Source organism: Fusarium venenatum, assembly GCF_020744135.1.
Source record: "Fusarium venenatum strain MPI-CAGE-CH-0201 chromosome Unknown EDB82scaffold_4, whole genome shotgun sequence".
In the NCBI taxonomy this organism is placed as follows: domain Eukaryota; kingdom Fungi; phylum Ascomycota; class Sordariomycetes; order Hypocreales; family Nectriaceae; genus Fusarium; species Fusarium venenatum.
In genome coordinates this window covers 600,702-623,581 of record NW_027072132.1, presented here as the reverse complement: position 1 = coordinate 623,581, position 22,880 = coordinate 600,702, and the positions used below count along the sequence as shown (strand labels likewise).

General features: G+C 45.8%; 10 protein-coding genes across 10 annotated transcripts; 4 read left to right on the top strand and 6 right to left on the bottom strand.

The window, feature by feature from the left end:
* Positions 1-242: 242 nt before the first annotated feature.
* On the top strand, positions 243-2,120 carry EDB82DRAFT_540227 (general substrate transporter; the record flags this gene model as incomplete). The annotated part of the gene is made up of 6 exons (XM_065609328.1): positions 243-422; positions 482-762; positions 819-969; positions 1,027-1,303; positions 1,371-1,553; positions 1,612-2,120. The coding sequence occupies exons 1-6, from the start codon at positions 291-293 to the stop codon at positions 2,118-2,120; spliced, it is 1,533 nt and encodes a 510-aa protein (XP_065463144.1). The 5' UTR covers positions 243-290.
* A 163-nt stretch (positions 2,121-2,283) lies between these two features.
* On the bottom strand, positions 2,284-5,726 carry EDB82DRAFT_568933 (uncharacterized protein). The gene is made up of 4 exons (XM_065609881.1): positions 4,380-5,726; positions 4,291-4,347; positions 3,840-3,869; positions 2,284-3,528 (listed from the first exon to the last, which is right to left on the bottom strand). Exons 1-4 carry the CDS (start codon positions 5,692-5,694, stop codon positions 2,363-2,365), a joined length of 2,568 nt encoding a protein of 855 aa, XP_065463143.1. The 5' UTR covers positions 5,695-5,726; the 3' UTR covers positions 2,284-2,362.
* Positions 5,727-6,528: 802 nt separating this feature from the next.
* On the top strand, positions 6,529-7,852 carry EDB82DRAFT_287815 (uncharacterized protein). Its single transcript, XM_025736911.2, has 3 exons — positions 6,529-6,834; positions 6,900-7,262; positions 7,316-7,852. Exons 1-3 carry the CDS (start codon positions 6,646-6,648, stop codon positions 7,727-7,729), a joined length of 966 nt encoding a protein of 321 aa, XP_025591824.1. The 5' UTR covers positions 6,529-6,645; the 3' UTR covers positions 7,730-7,852.
* Positions 7,853-8,028: 176 nt separating this feature from the next.
* On the top strand, positions 8,029-8,494 carry EDB82DRAFT_547866 (uncharacterized protein; the record flags this gene model as incomplete). The annotated part of the gene is made up of 2 exons (XM_065609513.1): positions 8,029-8,071; positions 8,148-8,494. 2 exons carry the CDS (start codon positions 8,029-8,031, stop codon positions 8,492-8,494), a joined length of 390 nt encoding a protein of 129 aa, XP_065463142.1.
* A 199-nt stretch (positions 8,495-8,693) lies between these two features.
* Positions 8,694-10,840, bottom strand: EDB82DRAFT_466892 (Aldehyde/histidinol dehydrogenase). Its single transcript, XM_065607911.1, has 10 exons — positions 10,284-10,840; positions 10,102-10,231; positions 10,024-10,053; positions 9,960-9,974; positions 9,852-9,909; positions 9,584-9,799; positions 9,477-9,537; positions 9,393-9,425; positions 9,034-9,343; positions 8,694-8,987 (listed from the first exon to the last, which is right to left on the bottom strand). The coding sequence occupies exons 1-10, from the start codon at positions 10,587-10,589 to the stop codon at positions 8,701-8,703; spliced, it is 1,446 nt and encodes a 481-aa protein (XP_065463141.1). The 5' UTR covers positions 10,590-10,840; the 3' UTR covers positions 8,694-8,700.
* Positions 10,841-11,677: 837 nt separating this feature from the next.
* On the bottom strand, positions 11,678-13,267 carry EDB82DRAFT_479352 (heterokaryon incompatibility protein-domain-containing protein; the record flags this gene model as incomplete). The annotated part of the gene is made up of 3 exons (XM_065608125.1): positions 11,678-12,398; positions 12,462-12,822; positions 12,880-13,267. The coding sequence occupies 3 exons, from the start codon at positions 13,265-13,267 to the stop codon at positions 11,678-11,680; spliced, it is 1,470 nt and encodes a 489-aa protein (XP_065463140.1).
* Positions 13,268-14,006: 739 nt separating this feature from the next.
* EDB82DRAFT_511332 (uncharacterized protein) lies at positions 14,007-16,243 on the bottom strand. Its single transcript, XM_025736906.2, has one exon. It carries the CDS (start codon positions 16,160-16,162, stop codon positions 14,042-14,044), a length of 2,121 nt encoding a protein of 706 aa, XP_025591820.2. The 5' UTR covers positions 16,163-16,243; the 3' UTR covers positions 14,007-14,041.
* Positions 16,244-16,550: 307 nt separating this feature from the next.
* On the bottom strand, positions 16,551-18,439 carry EDB82DRAFT_547863 (Alpha/Beta hydrolase protein; the record flags this gene model as incomplete). Its single annotated transcript, XM_025736905.2, has 2 exons — positions 16,551-17,574; positions 17,880-18,439. 2 exons carry the CDS (start codon positions 18,437-18,439, stop codon positions 16,551-16,553), a joined length of 1,584 nt encoding a protein of 527 aa, XP_025591819.2.
* Positions 18,440-18,741: 302 nt separating this feature from the next.
* On the bottom strand, positions 18,742-20,645 carry EDB82DRAFT_511329 (uncharacterized protein). The gene is made up of 4 exons (XM_065608892.1): positions 20,474-20,645; positions 19,855-20,412; positions 19,675-19,806; positions 18,742-19,621 (listed from the first exon to the last, which is right to left on the bottom strand). The coding sequence occupies exons 1-4, from the start codon at positions 20,531-20,533 to the stop codon at positions 18,866-18,868; spliced, it is 1,506 nt and encodes a 501-aa protein (XP_065463139.1). The 5' UTR covers positions 20,534-20,645; the 3' UTR covers positions 18,742-18,865.
* A 599-nt stretch (positions 20,646-21,244) lies between these two features.
* Positions 21,245-22,879, top strand: EDB82DRAFT_568926 (uncharacterized protein; the record flags this gene model as incomplete). Its single annotated transcript, XM_065609880.1, has 2 exons — positions 21,245-21,404; positions 21,435-22,879. 2 exons carry the CDS (start codon positions 21,245-21,247, stop codon positions 22,655-22,657), a joined length of 1,383 nt encoding a protein of 460 aa, XP_065463138.1. The 3' UTR covers positions 22,658-22,879.
* Between the last annotated feature and the right edge of the window lies 1 nt (position 22,880).

The following is a 22,880-nucleotide window of genomic DNA, read 5'->3' as shown; positions in this document are numbered from 1 at the left end:
ATCATAGTTGATTGGGTCCCTCTCCCACGGAACAAGAGTGTAAGAAAGCGGAAAGGAAGCAACTCGTGTAAGGATAAGCATCCTTAGCGTAAAACAATCAAAAGATTACAACCATCCTCAAATCCGATGGAATAGGTTAGTTCCGAGATCCGATGGGCTGTTTAATAGACCCGGAATTCCCAGCATTTTGGCCTAGTTGATGCAACCCATTTCGATCTGTGCTTCCTTCGACTGTGAACTTTCTTCGTGACAGTGACGCAAAATAATTATTTCACTGGATCCAATACAACATGTCTTCTGCAATTCCAGACCTCCCTACGGAGCCAACCAAAGGTGATGGCCGCGGCACATTTCTCTTAGCTATATGTTGCTTTGTTGCTACGGCCAATTCGGCCACAATTGGATATGATTCCTCCATGATGGTGCGTAACCTTTACTGTGAATCTTATGACTCTACTAATCTTACCTGACTTGACTTTAGAACGGCCTGCAAATATTGCCCTCATATATTGAGTACTTCAATCTAAACACTCATCTCATTGCCCTCAATGTCGCCATCGTCTTTGCAGGTTCTGTACTTGCCATGCCTTTCGCCGGCCCCATCAGCGACAAATACGGCCGAAAATGGGGTATGGCAATTACTTCGATCATCGCCATAGTTGGCGCAGTGATTCAGAGCGCAGCTGTACATGAGGCCATGTTTTGCATTGGTAGACTGCTTGTGGGGTTTTCTGTCACCACTGGTGCCACGGCAGCTCCAGCGTATGCTTCTATCTTGGTAATTAATGTCACGCAAGTTGCTAAATATTTGGTCACAGATATATCTCTGAGGTTGCTCATCCTAAGCATCGTACTATGCTTACTGGTCTATACGGTACCTCTTGGTATGTCGGTAGCTTGATGGCCGCTGGAATTACATACGGAAGTCAGTTCATTGACTCAACCTGGTCTTGGCGAGTTCCATCTCTGGTACGTAACTATGAACAGTACTCTAATAGTGCACTGGTACTAAGATCACATGTCTAGCTGCAATTAATCCCCTCTATCTGCTGCATCCTCCCTCTGCCTTTTCTGCCAGAGAGCCCAAGATGGCTAGTCTATCAAGACCGCCATGAGGAAGCACGCGATATTCTTGTCAAGTATCACGGTGATGGCGATACAAGGTCACCTGTTGTTCTTATTGAGTATGATGAGATCTGCCAAACCCTTCAATATGAGAAGACAGTACAAAAGACAGACTTTGCCGCACTCTACAAAACCCGGTCAAACAGATGGCGACTAGGTGTCACTGCTGCGGTTGCCTGTAAGCCTTACAACGTTCTTGAGCACATTTCCTGTGTTTAACGTTCTAACGTGTATCTTCCTCACAGTCTTCTGCCAAGTAAGCGGTAACAATATTGTTTCATATTATCTTGGTGATGTCCTCACGTCAATTGGTATCAAAGAGACACAAACCCAATTAGGAATCAACATTGGTTTGAGCGCCTTCAATCTGTTTTGTGCAGGTGCTGGTGCAATCTTGGCTGATCCAATCGGACGGCGTAAGAGTTTCCGTAAGTTTGTCCATCCCACGGTCGGTATATCCGCTAACCAGTTGATTTCATCATATAGTTGGCTCAACGACCATCATCTCATTCATGCTTATCATCATCGCTGTTCTCACAAAACTATACGGTAACAGCCCCACCACGTCAACATCAGCAGCTCAGGTTGCTCTAATTTTCCTCTTCTACGGCACATACTCTTTTGTGTGGACCCCTCTAGCGACCTTGTATCCAGTTGAAGTACTTTCTTACTCTATGCGAGGTAATGGTCTGGGCTTCTACAGCGGAGTCGTCTACGCTACCGCATTCCTCAACACTTTTGCTATTCCATATGCTATGGAATGGTCTAGTTGGGGTTTCTATCTTATCACCGCCATGTGGAACTTGGCGTTTGAGTTGCCCATCATGTACTTCTACTTCCCGTCCACTGAGAGGAAGACACTGGAGGAGATCGACATCATTTTCGAGGGCATCAAACATTCTAACATAGATATCTCTGTGCATGATGTCATGCGCAGGGGTGTTCTAGTGCCAGGTGACAAGATCACCACCGTGGAACAGGAAGAAAGGGATTAGGCCTTGAACTGAAAAATGTCTTTTTACTCGTCAATGGGCCGTTGCCATCGGCTAGCCTAGATTACTACCTCTGCAACTCCTAAGGCATGTATGTGCCCATACTTCAAGTTAGAGTGTCTCCCATGCAAGCACAACATTGACAAAATAGTGATGTTTTAATGCCCAACAATTACACAACCCTTGGATATCCCCCCCTCGATTCCCCGATCAGACATAACTATTATCTAGAACAAAACCGCTTGTTAAAATAACGGCAGGTCAACACGCGTTTCCCAGTCCAAGTTCTCTCTCTGCAACTCAATCCGGTCAATACAAGTTCCAAAAGCCTTATCCCACAGCCGAGTTTGTTTTCCATAATTGCCGCTTGTCTTCCAACCCTTGCGGTGATGAAGATCATGATCTTCGATCAGAAGCTCAGCATCAAACATGCGCAAAAGCCAGGTGAGTGTGCTAGGAGGTGAAGAGCATACGCGTAGGCCACTATGACCAGACAACTCGGTAAACATAACATACTGGTGGCATATCCACCACTCATAGAAACCCATTGGACATCCTAACAGCTTCAGAGAGAAATAGGTCATGAGCGGGATGACGGCGATATCAAAGACCTCTTGTTCGAAATCGGCGTATAGTGTCAGGAGTGGGTTCGGGTGCTTGGTCAAGTGATGGGTGCGGTGATATTTCCATAGACTACCAACCTCATGCATAAGTCTGTGGTACCAGTAGAACCAAAAGTCCAGCACGATACCGTATAAACCAATCTCCAATGGTAGCCACAGCCAATTCATACTCGATGGCGATTGAGTGGTACGGTAGCTGAGGAATACCGTAAAGACTGGGCGGAAGCTCGAGGTGGCAATGAGACTCTTCATGACTTTTGTCACCCCAACGTCGGGTACTCCATCCCTTGCATGTACATCGCCGTCCAAAAACCCCGTCAGATGCCCGACTCGGCGCAGAGCATGGAGTTCGTGGACGGCGGCGACCTTGAAAGCAAGGGTATAGAAGACAAAGGCTTGCATCGGCGTAAAGTTTTGACCAGTATATCTGACAAAGAGGTGATGTATGGCCATCGGAACGACTGAATGTACAAGAACCCAACGATGTAACTGCCACTCTGGTGTGTAGGGCACTTTATCTCCTTTCCGATGCACAGGCACCTCCTTATCCAAGGAGACGTGGTGAATGCCTAGAAATTCGAAGAACCAGTGCGATGTTGTCCAGTTTCTTCGATCGGTATGACGCCAGGTGGACTTCATAGAGTCCTTTGGATTGGCCATCGAGGTTGAGGATATAACGGAGCTTGACTCGAGGCATGAGGAGCTAGGCTCGCATACAGTGGTTGCAGATCGGGAAGTCATTTCGCTTGAGTCGGATCGTTGAAGTTTAAAGAAGCTGAAATGTTTCACTGAGCAAGATAGACATAGATTGTATATGAATATTCTCGTGCCATGCTCCTATCAAATCAATATATACTGTCATTCGGTTTGACAACTGTCCGTCTAGCTGCTAGCCTTCACATGTGTTGTTAAACTCTGCTTCCATGATTATTGAGCGAAGACTTACCGAGGTTCTGTAGATCCTCCGTACGTCAAATTACAATAATAACCCTAATTCGGTAATGGTTTGCGATGGTGGAGGGGTTCCAGTCTTCAAGTTCGGCAGATGTTGCTTTCGTCATATCATACTACATTAAAACCTCAACGTTTTTGTCCTTACATGTATGATGTTCCACGTCATCAAAGCCACCTAAATTCCAGTACGGTGGTTAGACCTTCTATCAATCAGAAGACAGGTAAACTAACAAGATTACCGTTCATGATTGGACAATCTTAGTACAAGCGTGGAGTTACCTCTGTTACGCTTTCCGAGCAAGAATAGCTCACATCGCAAGCTAAACTAAAATGGTACCCTGCTTCCGACAATCGTTAAAAACCTCAAAAGTCACGCTACTAGCGTCAACTGACTTAGTGCATATTCAATGGACGTAGCCTCACTACAGCGATATGAAGACTCGCAAGCTGGAAAATAGACAGGTGGTGTTTTTTTTTTTCATACTTTCTTCTATGCGGTAGGTATTGTGCAACATGCAACACCAGGCGATAGAAGCAGGCGGGTATTCTTTCATTGGCCTAACTATATAAGCACAGTACACTCACAGCAAACCAACCAACAAGAACAATAACACCGTAGAGCTGCTGAAGATCGTGACAAAAGTACTCGAGCTCTGTAGCAACAGACTTGCTGTACCCGACTCACTATCCGAGCCACTAGACGAGCCATCATGTTCCGAAGGCAATGTATTATCTGGCGGAGGAGTCTCATATGTGGCATCGAACACCAGACCGTCTTTGTCTGTTCCATTTATGCGCGTACTATTCTCGCGCACAAGGCTTCCTTCAAAGGAAAGACTGAAGGACAGGTCGAGTCTCCAAAAACTCAATTCATCGTCGTTCGTCAGGTATTGGAAGTATCCGAGTTCAAATGGATCGTCAACCGAATAATCTTGAGTGCCTTCTTTGACGCCATCCCCGCAATTTGCCTGCCGTAGATTCATCCAGGGCCTTACACCATCGAGACTTGATTTAAGAGTGAAAGTCATCTTTGAGGCGCCGATGCCCTTCATTTCAGCCACGGCACCAGGCTCCAGCCAAACCGTAGGCGTCGTCGTGTTGATATGGTCATTGTTGGAAAAGTTACTGTGTTGAAGTGTTTTATACTCCTCGGATGGAAGTTCTGAGTTCCAAGCACATACATCACTAAAGGTTATGTACTGGCTCGAGGCGGGCTCCACCTTACTAGTGTCCGGATCCAAGTCAAGCAGCGGTGGTTTTGTCTTGTAAACGGCACGGGCAGAGAGATTCTCAATGTCGGAATTGGTGATTTTGGTCGACCAGTAGGCGGTGGTGTTTCTATGACGATCTGTGGCATCCGAAAGCGTATAGCGTCCTATGGAGGTATCATAAAAATAGGTGCCACCGTATGGCGTTCCAGACACGACAAAATCGCTCGATCTGAGGTGCACCCATCGTTGGTAAATGTCAATGTAGGACCCGGTGGCTCCCAGAGTCTGGTCGGCTGGTTGGAACCCGAATAGCCTCCAATGGAATGGGTTTGCATCTGTTTTGTTTCCTGTTGGGGCGACCAAGAAGAGAGCTGGGTATTTATAGGTGTTGGGCTCATCATCAGCCATGCCACACGCTCCGGGGCCCTTATCTAGCCAGGATGAGCTATTCGTGATGTGGTGTTGTACCGTCAAAGTGCCATTGTAGTAGAGCCCTGGGATGCCGTAAACAATTTCTCGTTCAGTCAACTGCTGACATCCACAGGTTTTCGGGTCGCATTTCCAGCCGGTGTCGCTCTCATCATAGATACCATTATTCTGGTAAGACCATGGATTAAAGCCTGGGGGAGGATTTTCGGCTGTACCGCCTCCACTGCCACCTCCAGATCCGCCCCCGCCACTGGAACCTCCACCAGAACCTCCCCAGGAACCTCCGCCACGCCTGGCAGCGACTATGTTCAAATACACTAGAAGAAGAAGAATGATGTTGGACCGTAGATAGGCCTTCATTTCGAGTGTGTCGGACCGTGTCAACAAGAAACTAGAAATGGGCTTGGCAGGATTAAATAGTAAAGTCTTTTTTGCAGGTCTTGAACCCTGTTGTAGATAATGTGGTGTGCAGCTCTTTCAGCTTCGTCCAGGGATTGGCATCCTGCTCAATATTCCACCTCTGAAGGTTGTAGGACAGTGTCTCAAGTTCAGCCACCAGACAGGGATTAGAAGCTTGAATCATCCTTATTCGCCATCTTCTGTGCGTGCCTCACAAGAATTATCACGCACTCGGCAGTCTAACCAGTATTGGTTTGTAGAGTGCCTTATTTTTATGTCAATAAACGTAGATAATACCACTCAGAAAAAACAGTTGACCTGTGAGCTGTTTCAGAGACACAAGCTGGCTTTCAAGGTACCATCTTCTTCCAAGCCCTGCTAGCCCCTAAGGACGTAGTACGATTTCATGCCTACCTGCGCGCCACCACAATAACCTAGCCCTCTCATTGGACTGATCGGACTGCTCGCTGATTTATTTTCGGCCTTCTGATCTCATCTGACTCAGCAGGGATCACGGCGGCTAGCTTATTGTTGTAGGATAATTATTGCCGTAAACTCTAACTTTATGCTTCAACATCGCTTACATGTATCTCGACTTTTCTATTAGACATAGACAGCACGACACGTCGGTAGATTAGTAGCCTCTTGGAGCGAGCCATTCTTTTCTGAGACTGCATCAGACTTCGCGACTATTTAGAACTTGATAATTGCCTGCAGATCATTACCTTGGCATGTCAGCATTGGGGGCCAAGCTTGTGTCGATCGTACAGTCGGACCATAAAAATAATAAGCAAAAGGAGCCGGCCCCCTCTTGTTTTCCACAATTTCTAAGCTCTCCATGAGCCTCTTTCTACGATCATCGGCCAGTCACTCAAATTTACAGACCACGAAACTATTCCCAAAGCTGTCGTCATGTCCGACTTTGAGGATCTAAAAAAGGCGACCGACATTGACCCCAACGTCTGGTATCATCTGACCGAAGAATGGGTGGACGATTATGACGGAGATTTCGAGGGCATGCTGCAAACACAAAAAGAGGATAGCGGGGATGATGGGTTTCGCGTCTTTTCCGTTGCCAACAGGAAGACATACTGGCAGTTTGTACGTTCCATGCACAGAGACACGATATGATATCCAAGTTTTCTATTTTCTAACAAAGCTCCTAGCAACCCATAGGCAAGAAACCAGGCCGATATTCACTTCGCTGCTCCGAAACGACGACACGGAAACAGTTCGCCGTATGTTATCGTGATTGGGAATCGGTCGAGAACCGACGCACACGCGCCTGTCTAACCGACAGTGATGGGACCGAGTCGCAACAATGGGATGTGTCTCTATGGGGGACGAATAAGACTGAAACATATTTATTCACAAACGTCGCAAACGGCACCAAGTATCACCTCGATGTGATTCCTGGTGCCGCCGTCTTTATGAGCCCAAATCTTGACGGATACCAAAAAAGGCAGCGTTGGCTCATGACCAGTGTCAAAGACGTTGACGATGACGCCTACAGTACTGTTTTCACAAACGTAAGTCTGGCTACAGCACCTAGATATCAAACTCGATAGCTAACAATATCAAGCCCCCTCCCGAGTCAACACGTGATGCAGGGACGACAACAGATTCGTCTAGCAATGCAGCCACAGACTCCGCCTCATCCTCGTCCTCCGATTCAGGTTCCAGCAGCCTCTCAGGTGGTGCGATCGCAGGCATCGCAATAGGAGCCGTACTCGGCGTTCTCGCCTTCGCGTTGTTAGGATTCTTTCTATGGCGACGCAAGAGACGCAACAATGGCTTTCCTGCTAAGCCTGATGAGGCAATGGGTAGCCACAGCGCACCTATGGGAGACCATTCCCAGTTTGCAGGTTACAAGACACCAATCGATAGAACTCCCATAAATTCTACATCACCAGCACCACCGCCACTTCACGAATTGCCGAGTACTCAGAACCCCGTTGAACTCCCTGCAGCCGAGCAGAGACACGAGCTGAGATAGATATCACTACAGTGCTTAGAGTTCGCGGTGGAGTACGAATAGAGTTTCGGCAATAGTCGCCGTTACAAGCTCACTTAACTGGCAAATGACGTGTATGGCAATCTCGGCAGTTGGGCCAAGTAGCTCTGGAAAGAAGTATAAATACCCCGTTTCATCGCCTTTCTGTATCGAATACCACCTTATCTTCTGACTCGAACGAACAACGACTCCAACTTCTTTCTCAACAACCACACGATTCGTCTAGATATGTCGTTATTATCAACAACTTACCTCCTTCTCGGACTCGCTGCTCACGTGACATGCACCTCATTCTGCAGCTATCAACCATCCACGAACGCAACCGTTGAAAATTTCCCAAAGGCGTCGCCTGGTTATCCTTACGACCCCAATATCCTTTCCGAAGTCCCTGTTGCATCAGTATGCAGCTCCGCCAACGCGACTGATGAGCTCTCCTGTGCCAGAAGATACATTGACATTATTGATGAACAACTCGCCTTTCTCTACGCTCGACGTCTAGGCTACGCCGCCGTGGCTGGGTTCGCGAAGTATGACGAGGGTGTCGAACTGAATGATCCAGGGAGGAATGAGGCTGTTGCTGAGGGCATGGCGCAGAGGGTTCTCAAGTATGGGGGCAGCGAGGAGGCAGGGAGAGTTATGGGTGGCGAAGGATGCCAGATTTATGTGAGCTTGGAGTTTGAAGTGTCTGAGATCCGAGGGACTTGTGATTCTGAATTTCCAGAGGATATCAAAAGAGACTGTAATTAAGTGGTATCTTGAATTGGTTTCTTGTTCTACCTCATATTAGAGTCCTATGCACCTGGTCGAATAGGCATTTTAATTAAAGTTTTCGGCACTAAGAGTTAGTTGCTATAAGATGGAGCTAAAATGATGCCAAGGAATGAATGTTTATTTTTATGTCTCGAGCTATATATAGTGGGAACCGAGAAGGACCTCAAACTACTTTCTCCACTCTAAGCCGCGTTGAAGTACAGGGACTTAGTGGTGCAGTACGCCTTAATACCCTCGATTCCATGCTCAGCACCAAGACCACTCTGCTTAGCACCTCCAAAGGCAACATTGGGGTTGAGCTCGTGATGTGCGTTAATCCAAACCGTGCCTGCCTTAATCTTGCCGGCCATTCTCTCCGCCTTCTCCATATCCTTAGTCCAGACAGAGGCACTAAGACCCATAGGGTTGTCGTTGGCACGTCGAAGGACGTCCTGTTCGTCCGTCCACTTCAACACAGGGAAGACAGGGCCTGCAAAATGTTAGCACCATATGGTTAAAATGACAGGGTGACTTACCAAATGGCTCCTCAACCACGATTCTTGAATCATCGGGGGGGTTCTCGACAATGGTAGGGGTGATAAAGTATCCCTTGCCGGCTGTTGATGCACTGGTCGAACCAGCTGCTAGCTTGTAACCCTGGGACTCGATATCGGCGAGTAGGTTCTTCACTCTATCGAACTGTAGGTGGTTCTGTACGGGACCCAGGGCTGTGTTGCTATCCAGACCATCACCCACAGTAAAGCTGTTGACCGCCGCGGCTAGCTCTTTCACCAAGTCGTCGTAGATCGACTCATGGGCGTAGATTCGCTTGATGGCCATGCAGAGCTATTTTTTTATTAGTCAAGCTCAGTCTAGAGGACGTTCCGTAACTTACCTGACCAGAGTTCATGAGTGCTCCGAAGGCAATCTAAGTAGCAGAGTAAGTATATCTCTTGAAGTCTTCCTTTGAAGAACTGACCTTGGGAGCAATCTCCTTAACATCAACATCATCGCAGACAATGGCGGGATCGTTTCCTCCCCTACCTACGTTAGTCATCGATCACTGACCATCAAGACTCGACTCACAATTCGAGGGTGACGCGCTTAAGCGTTGGTGCAGCGCTCTGCAAGACCTTCTTTCCAGTTGCTGTAGATCCAGTAAAGCTGACCTTGTCCACGCCGGGATGCGCTGTGAGCCAAGGTCCAAGGCTATCGTTACCGCTAAGTGCTTGGACGACACCTGTGGGGAAATACTGGAGGGCCAGCTCAGCGAGCTTCAGTCCGCAGTAGGGAGTGAAAGGTCTGTTCCGGAGGGTTATTATGCTTGTCTTGAAAACACTATCATTAAACTTACGATGGTTTGAGAATGAAAGCGTTACCCGCAATCAGAGCTGGGCCGATCTTGGCAGTAGCTGTGGGAAAGGTTAATACTGTGTATCGAAACGAGAGAAGACGGATTTACCTAAGAAAATAGGGACTGGGTTTGTTAGCTTTGTATAAAAGGATTTCCAGGAATGTTTACTTACAGTTCCAAGGCACGATACCGACGGCAACACCTATCGCTGGTTAGTTCGAGAGACTAGATTAGTTGTGGGACGACGCACCGAGAGGGACGTATTTTGTGACGACTTTACGGCCTGGTTTGTCCTCAATCAACTGCTGAGGATCAGGCAGCTCTGCATATCCCTTGAGGAACTGAACAGCCAACATGATCTCGTATTGGGCCAGTTGCATCTTTTTCCTCATTAGAACAAAATCTTCCTGAGAACATCGCCATTGCACTCACAGATTTTCCTTGCTCCTTGACTAACAAGACAGCAAGCTCCTCCTTGATAGCATCAATACCGTCGGCATACTTAGCCACTAGGTTCTGTCGCTCCTTGTACGGGACATCGGCCCAGGTCTCAGAAGCCTTCTTGGCAGCTTCGACAGCTCTGTCAACATCTTCTTGGGTTGAAACCGGCACTGGGTGGTTCTTCTCAAGGGTAGAGGGGTTGGTATTCTGGAGGGTCTCCTTGGTGGTTTCGAGCTTTCCGTCGATGACGTTGTAGAACTCGGTGAAGCTGAGTTTTGTGTTAGATTCGACGGCCATATTGATTGATTTTGATAATAATTATAAAAATATGATTTCCAAGCCAGGTTTCCTTGTAGTGGACGTTACATTGGTTAGTACTTATAGCTGAAATCTATGCATTAAACAACTCAATGCCGTCACATGTTTGGAGACACTAACCACGGATGTTTCATCCGCCGGTGGTATTTTAAGATAACTCCGAAGCGGTGAACACATCTCCTGAAACGCTGGTCGAAAAGCGGATTCGCAGCTGAACGGAGCTAGGTTAGATACTGCAAAGAGGCCGTTGTCTAGTTTTAATTGTGGAATGGAATCCGCTATTAAGGCATCAAGACCCTGCTGTCAGTTCATCATGTTAAAGGGAGTTAAATTCCCTGCGATGTGCCGAGATGCCGAAATCTATTTTCAACATTTTATAAGAGATGTTCAGATCTCCTATACAATCCATATATCAATGATCCAGTGATACATTTGTTTCAGTTTAAATAATAGAACAAAAGGCTTAAAAGGCTGCGTCTCCACTAGATAGTCAGGCAATTTGCCACTGGAGTAATGAAACTAAACACGATGTCCACTTTAATGTAACGTCTTCAAACGGTCAAAGCTTTAATTGCGCCACGCGTTAGCCGCCAGATTGGGTTTACCGAAATCTTATATATACCCTAGAGTATAACCTCGGTATCCAAGATATATAATTGTTATTAAGGTGGCAAGGTTAAAATATTACTTCCAAAACTGACATAAAATCAGGTGATATTAAACTTGCACCTTTGCAATTGTCAGACGTAATCTTCTAGCAGCTTGATACCTTTTCACAGGGCCAACGTCAATGTTATTCAAGTTCAGTTTAACCAGTAGGCTTCTTTTAACAAGACAAACAGCTCTGAAAAGTGATTGGACAAGATTATTTGAGAATATTAGATCAGTTGTTAGTTTTTAAAACTTCGAGTACAGTATTTACATCAAATCTATTTCTTGCCATGCGACCGCTCCCTCAGCAGCCTCTCCATTCATCACGCCATGCACATAACTCTCTCCAACCAGTGTATAGCATCCCTCATGATTATTACTCTTCCGCAATACCAATGGCACAGAACATCCCGATGCTATCCACACTTCGTCTCCAGCTTGCGTCGACTCGCAAGAAGAACCCAAATACCCACTGTCTGTAAGAAACGGACCCAGATCAATGTTCGCCAGAAGGCCTCCATGGACGATTGCCCTGTATGTGCATAGGTACGACCCGTCTTGAGTAATATTTCTACCCAATCGTGTACACCCGAGGTTATGACCTTCTCGAAAGATTCGCCAAGAAGCCTCACCGTTCCTAGTAGACTACCGTGAACTTTGAAAGCTTTGCCTCTCCGGGTAGCACCATGTCGTACCGTACCGCTTGCATTGGGTCGAGTCACTGATTTGAAGCCCGGTGAAAATATCGAGTTCATGCCTGTAGACGGACCAAAGTCTGGACACCAAGACGGAAGGTCTGCTGTCACACGCCGAGCTGGGTCTTTGACCAGAGCCAGTAGAGTCAAGTCTCCAGTAGCTTCAAGTATCTCAGCCGCGATGGATTCAAGTACCTGTGATGCTGGTATGTTGTAGTTTGGCATGAGATGTTGAGGAATGGTAACGTCTTGTTCATGGGCCAAATGTTGAAAAACTCCCCAAAGACCGTATATAAAGTCTCTTGTATCTGTAGCTTGAAAGCCAGTAGTCCACATGAGTAGTTTCAATAGAGTCGTAGATATCAACCCTGTCGACCCACGCATATTTTCGACTTCAATACCAGCTGTCATGTCGACTAATGAAAGCACATCGGTCCATGTACTACGAGAGCCTTTACACCATTCGCGTAGCATCTATATCTTCTCTGCCCTATAAAGGTGATACCAGTCCATTTGATGAATACTGCGTCCAGCTCCTGAAAGCTTTGAGAAAATGGCCCCTATCACGCCACTCAAGTGTAAAAAAGCCGCTGTGTAGCCGATTTTATCGAATGAGATAGTGAAACCGTCGCACAAAATCTCAGCTTCTTTGGCCAAAGAAACTTCTTGTATAATCCACACCCTAGAAAACCAGCTGTATTGGAAAAGTGAGACAAGGCCATCGATCTCTTCCATGGCCAATGGTGCCAGGCCGTATCGAGACTTTATATCTTCCATTCGGTAACAGAAGTCAAATTGCTGATTCTTAATGATACGCTTTGATTCACGTGTGGCGACCTGTGCTAAACGTTCTGTAGCTTTGAGGCCTGTTATTAAGTAAGGCGTGGGTGCTTTAAGCTATATGAGAACGCGATTTGCTCCACCATAAATCCTATTCATAGAAGAAACTTGACACTGGCGCTCATCGATATCATCTTGATTGATGTAGAGCGCGTCGATCCACACTGGTTTGTCTGGGAAGTACTGGTGAAGTTGAAGAAGGGCATCGTAGAGATTAGGTGAGGCGTTAACGGATTGACCATTCAAAACGATGGGGCGTCGGCTTTCTGCTGTGTATTCTGGCACATCCTCTCTAGGTTTTCCCCAAGTATACGACAGCGCGTAGTACTCTGGCTTTGCGTTCTCCTCAAATTCGTAGGTTTTGAGCGTTACGCTAGGCAGTTTGAGGTCGGCATCTTCAGGCGTTACTGACAAACGAATGGTAGCAAGCCGTAGATGGTTTGACCTTAATGAATCATGGTAGATGCTCATTTTACGAAAGGAACCGAAACTTTTATTTTGTGAGAGAAACTAGGATCACGAGCCATTTAAGTGTTGCTACTATTTTTGAACGAAGGAGCAAGACCTCTAATACGTGGATTAATGTAACGCCAGCAATCTAAGCTTCGGCATAATGGAAGCGCTAATATGTACTAAATCCTTCTGAGATTGTATGTAGACCTATTAAAATTATATTCCTTCTGTGATAGTTGGAGTTTCCTAAGGGATAAATTGAGTTATATTGAGTTTATATTGGCAGAGATTATAGAATATTTTATATTAAGCTTTATAAAGCATTATATTTTTTAATAGTAAATACAGAAGGTAAAGCTTATTTAAGTAAAGAGGCTCTATGAACAGCTAGAAAGCTAAGTTTTAATTAATAGTAAATAAATACATGTAGTTTTACTAAAGTAATTAAGTAAAAATAATAAGATATAAAATTATTACTAGTCCTAGAGTAATATAATCCTACAGCGTTATTGATTTATATAACTATTAGTCTTATATTGGTGAATGCAGAGTTAGTAAATGGTGAGGTATATAGAATAGAACAATTAGGGTATATTTAATATAATCACTGAGGTTATAACACGCAGTTTAGGCTGTATCGCCAGAGGCATAGCTTCTACATAGTTAGTTCGTATATTCAACCTGAGACGTTAATGATCTAATGTCTGGAAACCTTTGTGCACAGATTGACGCAGACTTGTCGCTACTTAAGACTGTAGTCAAGAAATTTTATGGAAATTTGAAATTTAGAAACTAATCTGTGATTTGTTCGAACCCAGGAGGCCACGGGAGGAGAACTTGAGTCCTCTCAACATTTTCAAAAAAACACAATCCGTGAATCCAAGACTTGAGTTTTAGGCAAGGAGGTGAGGGTTTAGTTCCATTAACAGAATCCACCAGATTTACCTCCAGCGATACGTGGCGATCTAGATCGTTAGCTCCGTACTTGGTAGTATTTTGCCTTCTAGCAGAAAACGCTGTAAAGGCCAGAGATGATTTATCTAGAGGAACCCTGCATCGCCCACCTAAACGGTTTGTCTTCAGCCCCTCATACATTTCGTCTTGACAGATGAATATTGCCCGATAACGAGGACGCCGCCGTGAGGGCTCCCACTTGGAAGCTAATCTCAAAGTCTTGCCAAGGTGAATCGCGTCAGCGAGCTCTGCAGCCATTTGTCTCATATAAAAGGCCGTAAAATTATCTCGGTAATCTGGATAACCTGCACTAGCCGCGTCACGGTCGAGGTAGTTCCGAATGTCAATCGCGAGGCCATGTCTGAGATCTTCGAGCGTATTTGCAAGCTGAGTGAGCAATTTGCGAATAGGAAGATCCAGTATTCCGTTCGGGTCATCAACCCAAGAAGATCGGCGTTTGATGGAAGACGCGTGAATTGTCTCCCCAAGGCGCCACAAATGCCCCTTTGTCAATATGCCATGGCGCGTGAGTTTGACGTGAGTAAGACGACAACCTTTGTTGAAGGATAGGCTCGGATGGTTCCAGGGGGCAGAAAACCTTTTAAAAGACTGCGAAGCAATAAAATCCAACACCTTCATCCGTGATGCATGTTGTACAAGGCTGTCGTTACACAGTAACTCCCCATTTAGCAAAAACAATGCCAATCTGGAGAGACTGAAGCTATTCCGTTTGTCGCTCAGCCTCTCAACGTCAAGGCGCGTAGAGTACTGACAGCAGTTTGCCGCTATTGCCAGCTGATCCCAGTGTCGCTTCAGATTCCGTTTGCTGATACCTGCGAAGATTGTTGGCGACATAGATATGTTCTTTTCCAATAGTAGTGTGTACCTCTCGGCAGTTTCAAGAATCCGGCTTATCGCCTGCCTGTCTTCAGGCGGTAAAGAGTCCATTGCCTTGAAGGCTAAACAGAGCCGGGTAGCCTCGTATGAGAATTCAGTAGCATCGATGCAGAGCTCGTCAGGTATATCATCGAAGATTGTGGCGCCATAGGACACTTTGTAACGTTGCAAGTTGGAAGAATGGGGAACAAGAAGACGTAACCCCCATCCGGCACGGTAACCTTCCTGGAATATCCATCCTCTTTTCCACCAACTGTCTTCCGTCAACCTTCTCAACAACCTCAAGGCCCTCCTCGCCTCTTGAAGATGTGTCTTTCCTGATAGCTGAAATGAGAACTTCGACTTATTGTATTTTACCAGATCACCGCGAAGTATTCTTACAAGAATCTTTAGGTCGCTGACAAATTTAATACGAGTCGTGAGTAAAGCGACAGGGTGTGAACTCAATTTGTAAACAAGGTCTATAGTCTCTATTCCTTGACGGTTTCGGTAGCACTCAATGTGGTCGCAACGTGCTCGCTCACAAATAGCTTGCTGCAGACTGTGTTGATCTATCCACAGCAGTTCGATCCTGGATTGCCGCATATACTTGGTGATGCGATCGAAAATGCAATCTCTGACTTTGGAAGGTTGGACGGTCTTCATGTTTTCGTCTGCCGTCTGAACTTGGTAGCCACCGGAAGTAGGGTCTTCATACTCAGACGCATCCCACGTATACGATAAAGCGACATATTTTGGGTTGTTGAACGCATTAATCGTTTGACGAGATAAATGAGTGCGCGGATATTTATTTAGTGCTAGACATTCCAGATTTTTGACAAAGGGCAAAAACTTTTTCTGTTCTATTTGACTTTTTTGAATGCCTAATAGAAGTTCAACGATGGACTTTCCATGATCGCGAGAAATCTTTCCCATAGTGACATTCGAATCGTTGTCGTTATCACACATAGTAATGGGGTGCTCAGGTAGTGGAGAGCAATAGTAACTGGATTTGATGTAACTTTGCAGGGTTTCGCTAATATAAAGAATTGTTCTTTTGATGAAAAGCATCGGCAGCCGCATGTGCGATGAGACTGTGGCTTTTATAATACTGTCACTACAATATTACAACGGTGCTGACAAGTCTGAGTCGATCAGGTGGGCGTTCTAAATACAATTGATGCACCTTTAGGAAATTACTAATCGCTAAAAGGAACCACGCGTATATGACATGATGACATGGCATGCAGTGGCTTGAAACTCGATTGTTGATTGGAACGTTGTCCCGTTTGATATTTGAGGCCCCCCAAGAAAATGTTACATTTTCTAACGTACAGTAAGCACTAAGAAGTCATTGTTGAAAAGTCCAATGTGCGAGTCCTGCTTTCCACAGTTAATAATATTCTTCACAGGCGTTCTCTATTAAACAAGTAGGCTGTCTAACAGATCAATCCCAATCATCTTAATTCTATCAAACTTCGATACAATACGCAATAGCCCTCTTCATAATCTCGACGATTTCGTCTACTTTTTTCCAAAGATCATTATGATCGCCACTGGCTGGTATCTCAATGACCTCGAGTTTGGAATTCTTCTTCAAATACTCCTTAATAAGCTCTGTCTGAGAATACGGGACAAGGCCATCATCTTTGCTCTGGGCAATGACGACAATCTTTCCTTCAGGCCACTCTTCCGACCAGTCTGAAACTATAGTTGGGCAGATATCTCTCCAAACAGTCTCATCATCTCCAAATGAATTTTTCGTAAACTCGACATAAAGAGGCTGGAGTTTCTTGTGGGACTCTGGTGGATTGTTGATGAAAGTGGCCAAGTCATATAGCCCATTCAGAGAGGCGATGACTCTGGGCTTCTTGACTTTGGGAATGGGCCTTGATCCTACCCCCCATCGATCCGTATTCATTACTGTCTGGAATGTCAACGTTGCGCCACAGCTATGACCTGACAGGACGTAATCGTGAGCGACGCCAAGTTCGTTCTGAAGATATGCAATAGCAGATAGTACAGCAACGATATGATCGGGGTGTTCAGCTGTACGAGCATTATCCACAGGTTGCTCAGGATCCCGAGGTGGTGAAGGATGAGTAGGATGGTTAGGGTGGCTTGAAAGCGGGTAGTTTATTGAAGCAATACCCGAAATGTGAGACTCTTTGTCACTCAAGAGTTTGAGGGCTGCTGCTTCGAAGGAAGAAGAGTCGACTAGAGGGTCACGCCATGCACCACCATGGATATAGACGACCCAAGGCCCTTGACCGCTAGGAACGAAATCAGGTGCTGGGATAGAGTGATTATGTGCGGCTTTGGGTACCCAGACATCGAAAGTGTGTAGGTAGGTTGCGTTTGCTGTGTATGGAGCTCGATGTTTGTGCCAGCCAGCACCAGAGTCGACCCATGGAATCAAGGACCACAGTAGAGAAGGCATGGCGACGTGCGTGGGATGGTCGAAAATGATCAGGAAATTATGTTTTCGACAATACCTACTTCTTTTTGTTCTCAGTCTCAATTATGTATTTTAACATTCCATTGAATCTCGTCGGAAATACGATGCCGGAATGCGGGGTTGGAACGCAAATAGGGTACGTTAGCCGCCTGCGAAAGCGCACCCGGAATCTGGCCACCAACCGCACCCACGGCTCGAATTATTCATCTTTAGAGACGACTTCAAAATAGTATTGCTCAATTGAATAGTTATCTGGACTTGGTCTCCTCGTAGTACTCGGAATATGTCGTCTTATATCCCAAAATAAATCGTCCCCAAAACGCTGCGCTCCAAAGAAGCAACCTGCTCGCAATCTTTCCCAGCCACTCCCATGGCATTGGCACTGCAAGCGGCGTGTCTCCATCATGTAGAAACACCATTAACTGGAAGAAGCTAGGTGGCTTTCCTGCTTCTCTGCAATCGTCCAAATATCCAAAGAAATTCCGAAAGAATCGCTGCTCATTCTCATAAGACTCGGGCGCCAATTGGATATCAACCACTAGATCTTCCGTCTCGGATGCATTCTCAAAGCGATGATACCGTCCTGCTTTGATGGAGGCTTTACGCTGGCCGCTAGGCTCGTCAGAGAGAACGGCAAATGGCTCCTTGGAGATGCCGCGGTAAAAACGACCTATGCCCGATTGCACGTTGAAATGTTCATCCTGGTGGATATGATAATGGAAAGGCGGAGCGACAATGGAGACGCCGTTTTCCTTTGTTGTTGGCGGAATGCGATGGGTCATGATGTAGTCTGAGTTTGGCTTGTCAAATTTGACTGAGGAGCGGCCAGAATCGTAGGTAATGGGGTTGTTCCTTGCATTGTTGGTGCGTGGTGGCTGTGCTGACCGTAGAAAAGATAACATAATGGGCAGTTGATTTGACGAAGCTTTATGTCTAGCTAATCTAACAGGAAGGGAATATGAGTTTGAGTCAATTGTGCATTGACTTTGCTTTAGAGGGAATGCTTGTATCCATCTCGGCAAACGCACCATCGGAAGCGGCCCGACACCGATTTACGGCTCACGTATCGATAAGAAAGTACAATTTCCAGTTTAATCACCCAAGACTGTACATATAGTCGTCAACAATGCCACGATTAGTCTGATTTCCTACATTCTTGTGCTAGAAGGGAAGCTAATACCTCTCTTGCAAAATTATTGAAATATGTATTCGTACAATGTAATATATTATAAATCTAATTTTAAATACTTTTATTTTAATACTTTCTCTAATCTGTATCTTATGTCAGTCTAAGTGCACGATGTTAAAAAGCTATACACCAATGTTTTCTATGACATCAAGTCTCGTGCCAAGCCAGGAGAATACCGGGCAAGTTTCAAGCCATAGAGATCTCGAATCATATGAAGCCTCATCTGGCAGGTTTCCACCTGTTGAGGCGTGCTATGTATGCTTGCAATAGCAACCGATAGTGGCCATACCATATGGTACATAACGGCTATCTGCCGTCGAGGTACAGCAACAGGTCGTCCCCTTGCATCGATTTCGCCGAAAACATAGGGCAACGCGCTGCAGAATATGTGAGTAGTCTTCTTGAGAGACATATCAGCAACAGCAGCCGCAGTTTCACCCAGTTGCTTCTCAGAACTATCCAATAGGCTAAGTTCCAGCAATGAAGTCGAGCATTTGTATACCATTGTGAAGAAGACGATTAGGCATGACGAAAAGAAGCACCAAGTGCAAGCTGTCCATTGCGAGTCGAAGGCAGCAAAAGTTTGGCTTTCGGAAGCAACTGGGCGTTTTTTGGTTTGCGGGTTGAGTTTTGGCGGCATTGTCTCCTGTTCGGCTGAAGCGAGTTGCCGGGTTATTGCCAAGGCTTGTTGGATGAGTTTTACGAGCATGGCACATTGCTCAGCTCGGTTTATTGGTGGATCATTAGGGGTTATAATCCTTTTAGCTGCCCTGTAAAAATCGCCACAGTGAGCAACGACCAGGGCGAGGCGCATCACAGGGTTGGATGTATCCATCTGACTTTCGGGAATAACGAGGCATTCCATCTTTTGCTTAGACATAAGCGATGGGACTTGCTTGTTCTTGCGTTAGCATAAATGTGTTGAATCATTCATTAACATATACTTACCAAATGCACAAAGATCCAACCATATAGCGACGATGAAATATTGCTTAGCACTTTCTGCCCGACACGTTCGAACAACATCGCTATGCCTTTCATATGCACAGTTTTTATATCTTGGCCTTGGCACTCAAGATCCTCGGGACATTGTAAGCGACGTGTAGATTGTGGACAACGGTGACTTACTTCAATAATGCCCAGCAGCATGAGAGATGTCAATGTCTCCTCCTTTAGAGTCTGTCTATTTGATATAGAAAGTTCTCTATTGACTGACTTCAAAGCAGCTCCGTAATATTTCTTGGCTGTGAAATAGAGCGTTGAAGATTTATAATGTCGTGAAAGTGATAGGTATGCTACAGCAAGGGTAGTTGGGCGTATGCATGATGCACGGTCCGAGTTCCTGTACATGCTCTCAAAGAAATCAAGGTGGCCTCGCAAGACACCTGGACCAGGATAGACGCAATACTCATGTATGAAGAAATTCAGGGACTCGTCGTCAAGAGACGGCTGCGGTTGGCGAAGGACAGGAACAAGCACCTCTGTCGCCCTTGAGCCTACTTCATAATCTCGGTTAGACCATTCATCAATCGCGACTGTACGTGAGGTGGTTGAGCCACCAAGGCTGTCGCGCTCAAGGCTCTGGCCAGGCTTTCCATAGTGTCGAACGGCTAATGGGCGATGATAGCCCGGACAAGGTGCCCTGTAGCGCTCGCATCTTTCACAGCCTGGACGTCTCCCATCGCACTGACAAAAAGAAAAGAGAGGATTAACATGAGATCTGCGCTGACAGTTTGGATCAACATACCTTGATTTTCCTCTTCCGGCAGCGGAGACAGCCCTGGCTAAGTGTACCAGGGAATACCATTGAACAGACCTAATTGGTCCCAAGATGGCGCCTACGGTAATAAAAATAAAAACACTGTTGGCGGCTACGCTTTGACGTACTTTTCTTGTTGGTCGGATTTAACTTCTCAACCAGTGAAGAAAAAGGTGTGGGGGAGAAGGACCTGTAGTCTAAAAGGGGCCAATCAAGTTTAATCTATTACTGATTGCACCCTTTTAGGTCCTAATAAGCGAGCTGCATTATTCTTTCAGAAATAGGTTTAGTGAAAGAAACTTGTAGCAGCAGTTGTGGCAGCTGTGGCAATTGTGGCTGCTTCGATAGTTTTACTGTAGAGAAATGAAGCACTGTTGAAACTGTGAAAATCTTATCTTAAGGTAAGGGCCAAAGTCTCGTGTTGAACTTCCTTCGATTATAGTTTGGCGCTCTATGAGCCCTACCTCTTGTTATAAAATTGCATGCCAAAATAAACGAATACTTTGGTTTGTCAATGGTGGAATTTCGAGATTATCAACGGGTAGCTCAGTTTAAGTCAATAGTGTGAAAATAAAATACACTCTAGTCCAGTAGCGTTCTGTCTCTATGGCCCGTGTCGTTGAACTATTGAATCCAGACCCTATCTTCATTTTAAAGTAGATCGAGTATAAAATGTACATTTCCCAAATTCCCGTTTCTATCTCCTTTTTACTTTGGACCCTTCTATTCAAACATTTTGTTTTGCTTAGTTTGCTCAACATGCTTTCTACAACGCTCATTATTGGGGCTGTATCAGTCTTGGCTTCGGTGGTCGATGCTAGCCCCTGTAAGCCATCGTCTATCACAACCATTGTTACAACCACCGAAACCACCTCTGCTGGCTTCTCATCCGAAACTGGCACCTTATCGTCTTCCGTTGGTGAGACAAGCCTTTCTATCAGCGAGGTAGAGACAACGACAACTGCAGACACTTCCAGCAGCACTGGGGTGCCGACCACGACAGCCGAGGGTCCTTTACTTACTAATGCTGGCTTCGACGATGGAACAACTGCTCCCTGGGAGTTAATCAGCCCACGCGACGACATGTTAATCCTTGGGAACGCCTTTGACGGACCAGCCTCTGGAAAAGTCGAGTTTGGTATCCAAAATGGCCAACAGTATTCCAATCTTATCCTTCAAAAGATCAACAAGAAGGCACTCAAAGAAGGCTCGTACAGTCTTGAAGGCCGCACTCGTGTCGATTACTTCAGTGAAGATGGTGACGGTTGCAGTACTATTATCACGGCATGCGTCAGGGGATCTGTAGGGAATTTTATTCCTATCCGTGATTCAGTCAAGCGTGAGATCGCTGAAGAATCAGTTGGTGACTGGCATTCGTCGGCTACTACTTGCACAATCACTAAAGCCATGCTGGATGATGATGCTGACATAAATGTCGTGTTCGGATTCAACTGCGCTAATGCTGGCGCCTACCTTGATTCTGTCGATTTCAAGCCAATTGGGGATGCTGAAGCTACTGCAGTCTTTAGCAGCGATACAACCACCATTGCTTCCAGCAGTGATATTACCACAATGATGACTACAACGGCTGCTACTACCGACGGCTTAACAACAGTTCCCGAGGCGACTAGCACGACTACAACAGAAGATGCAGGTCCAACACCTCTGCTCATCAACGCTAATTTCGATCTTGACACGACTGAGCCCTGGCTATCAGAGGATGATCAATTGACCCAGCCCATTGCCATCGGCTCATATCAACCCTACCAAGGTCCAGCGTACGGAAAACTCAACTTTGGGAGCGATCAAGGCGAGTCGTACAACAACGACATTTACCAAAAGGTCGACACGCAGCTTCTCAAAGCTAGTTCCTATCAACTTGCCGGCTTCGTTCGTGTAGACATTGCTAGCCAGAATCAATTCACCGATGGATGCAACGCAATGGCCATTATGTGTACCTTGGGAGACCCTAACAGTCTCAACCGTGTCCCCGGTTCGGTTCGGACAGTCAGTGCTGATAGCGCTGAGGGTGAATGGACCCTGCTCGACACAACTTGTACATTCACCGAGGAGATGTTGTCTCAGTATGACTACATTACTGTTGCTTTTGGATTCAGCTGCATCAACGCTGAGGCTAACTTGGATGCTGTGACATTTGAACAAGTTCTCTAATTTATTTGTATATTGGTTTTGTTATATCTCATTTTTGCATATCATTCAACTCTACAATTTTTTTCTTCTCTCATAGTTTAATACATTAACACTATGCTCAATGCGTGCTGTACGTTCTTGGGGGTTTTGTTTTTCACTTTATAACAAAGAACCATGCTTAGATCAAGATATGATCTGATAAAAGTGGCCGTCGCTCAGCCCACTATGATGCAACATCAGCACA

Excerpts from the sequence above, each read along its gene's own strand:
- EDB82DRAFT_511329 (XM_065608892.1), bottom strand. The coding sequence starts at position 20,533 with ATGGTATTCCCTGGTACACTTAGCCAGGGCTGTCTCCGCTGCCGGAAG. Across the intron at positions 20,413-20,473 it reads GCCGGAAGAGGAAAATCAAG|TGCGATGGGAGACGTCCAGG; the intron begins GTATGTTGATCC and ends TCTTTTTGTCAG. Across the intron at positions 19,807-19,854 it reads TGCTGCTGGGCATTATTGAA|GATCTTGAGTGCCAAGGCCA; the intron begins GTAAGTCACCGT and ends CAATGTCCCGAG.
- EDB82DRAFT_511332 (XM_025736906.2), bottom strand. The coding sequence starts at position 16,162 with ATGCGGCTGCCGATGCTTTTCATCAAAAGAACAATTCTTTATATTAGC.
- EDB82DRAFT_466892 (XM_065607911.1), bottom strand. The coding sequence starts at position 10,589 with ATGGCCGTCGAATCTAACACAAAACTCAGCTTCACCGAGTTCTACAAC. Across the intron at positions 10,232-10,283 it reads TCAAGGAGCAAGGAAAATCT|ATGCAACTGGCCCAATACGA; the intron begins GTGAGTGCAATG and ends ATGAGGAAAAAG. Across the intron at positions 10,054-10,101 it reads CACAAAATACGTCCCTCTCG|GTGTTGCCGTCGGTATCGTG; the intron begins GTGCGTCGTCCC and ends AACCAGCGATAG.
- EDB82DRAFT_287815 (XM_025736911.2), top strand. The coding sequence starts at position 6,646 with ATGTCCGACTTTGAGGATCTAAAAAAGGCGACCGACATTGACCCCAAC. Across the intron at positions 6,835-6,899 it reads GGAAGACATACTGGCAGTTT|CAACCCATAGGCAAGAAACC; the intron begins GTACGTTCCATG and ends CAAAGCTCCTAG. Across the intron at positions 7,263-7,315 it reads ACAGTACTGTTTTCACAAAC|CCCCCTCCCGAGTCAACACG; the intron begins GTAAGTCTGGCT and ends AACAATATCAAG.
- EDB82DRAFT_568933 (XM_065609881.1), bottom strand. The coding sequence starts at position 5,694 with ATGAAGGCCTATCTACGGTCCAACATCATTCTTCTTCTTCTAGTGTAT. Across the intron at positions 4,348-4,379 it reads CTCGTCTAGTGGCTCGGATA|AGCTCGAGTACTTTTGTCAC; the intron begins GTGAGTCGGGTA and ends CTGTTGCTACAG. Across the intron at positions 3,870-4,290 it reads CGGTGTTATTGTTCTTGTTG|GTGGCTTTGATGACGTGGAA; the intron begins GTTGGTTTGCTG and ends ACTGGAATTTAG.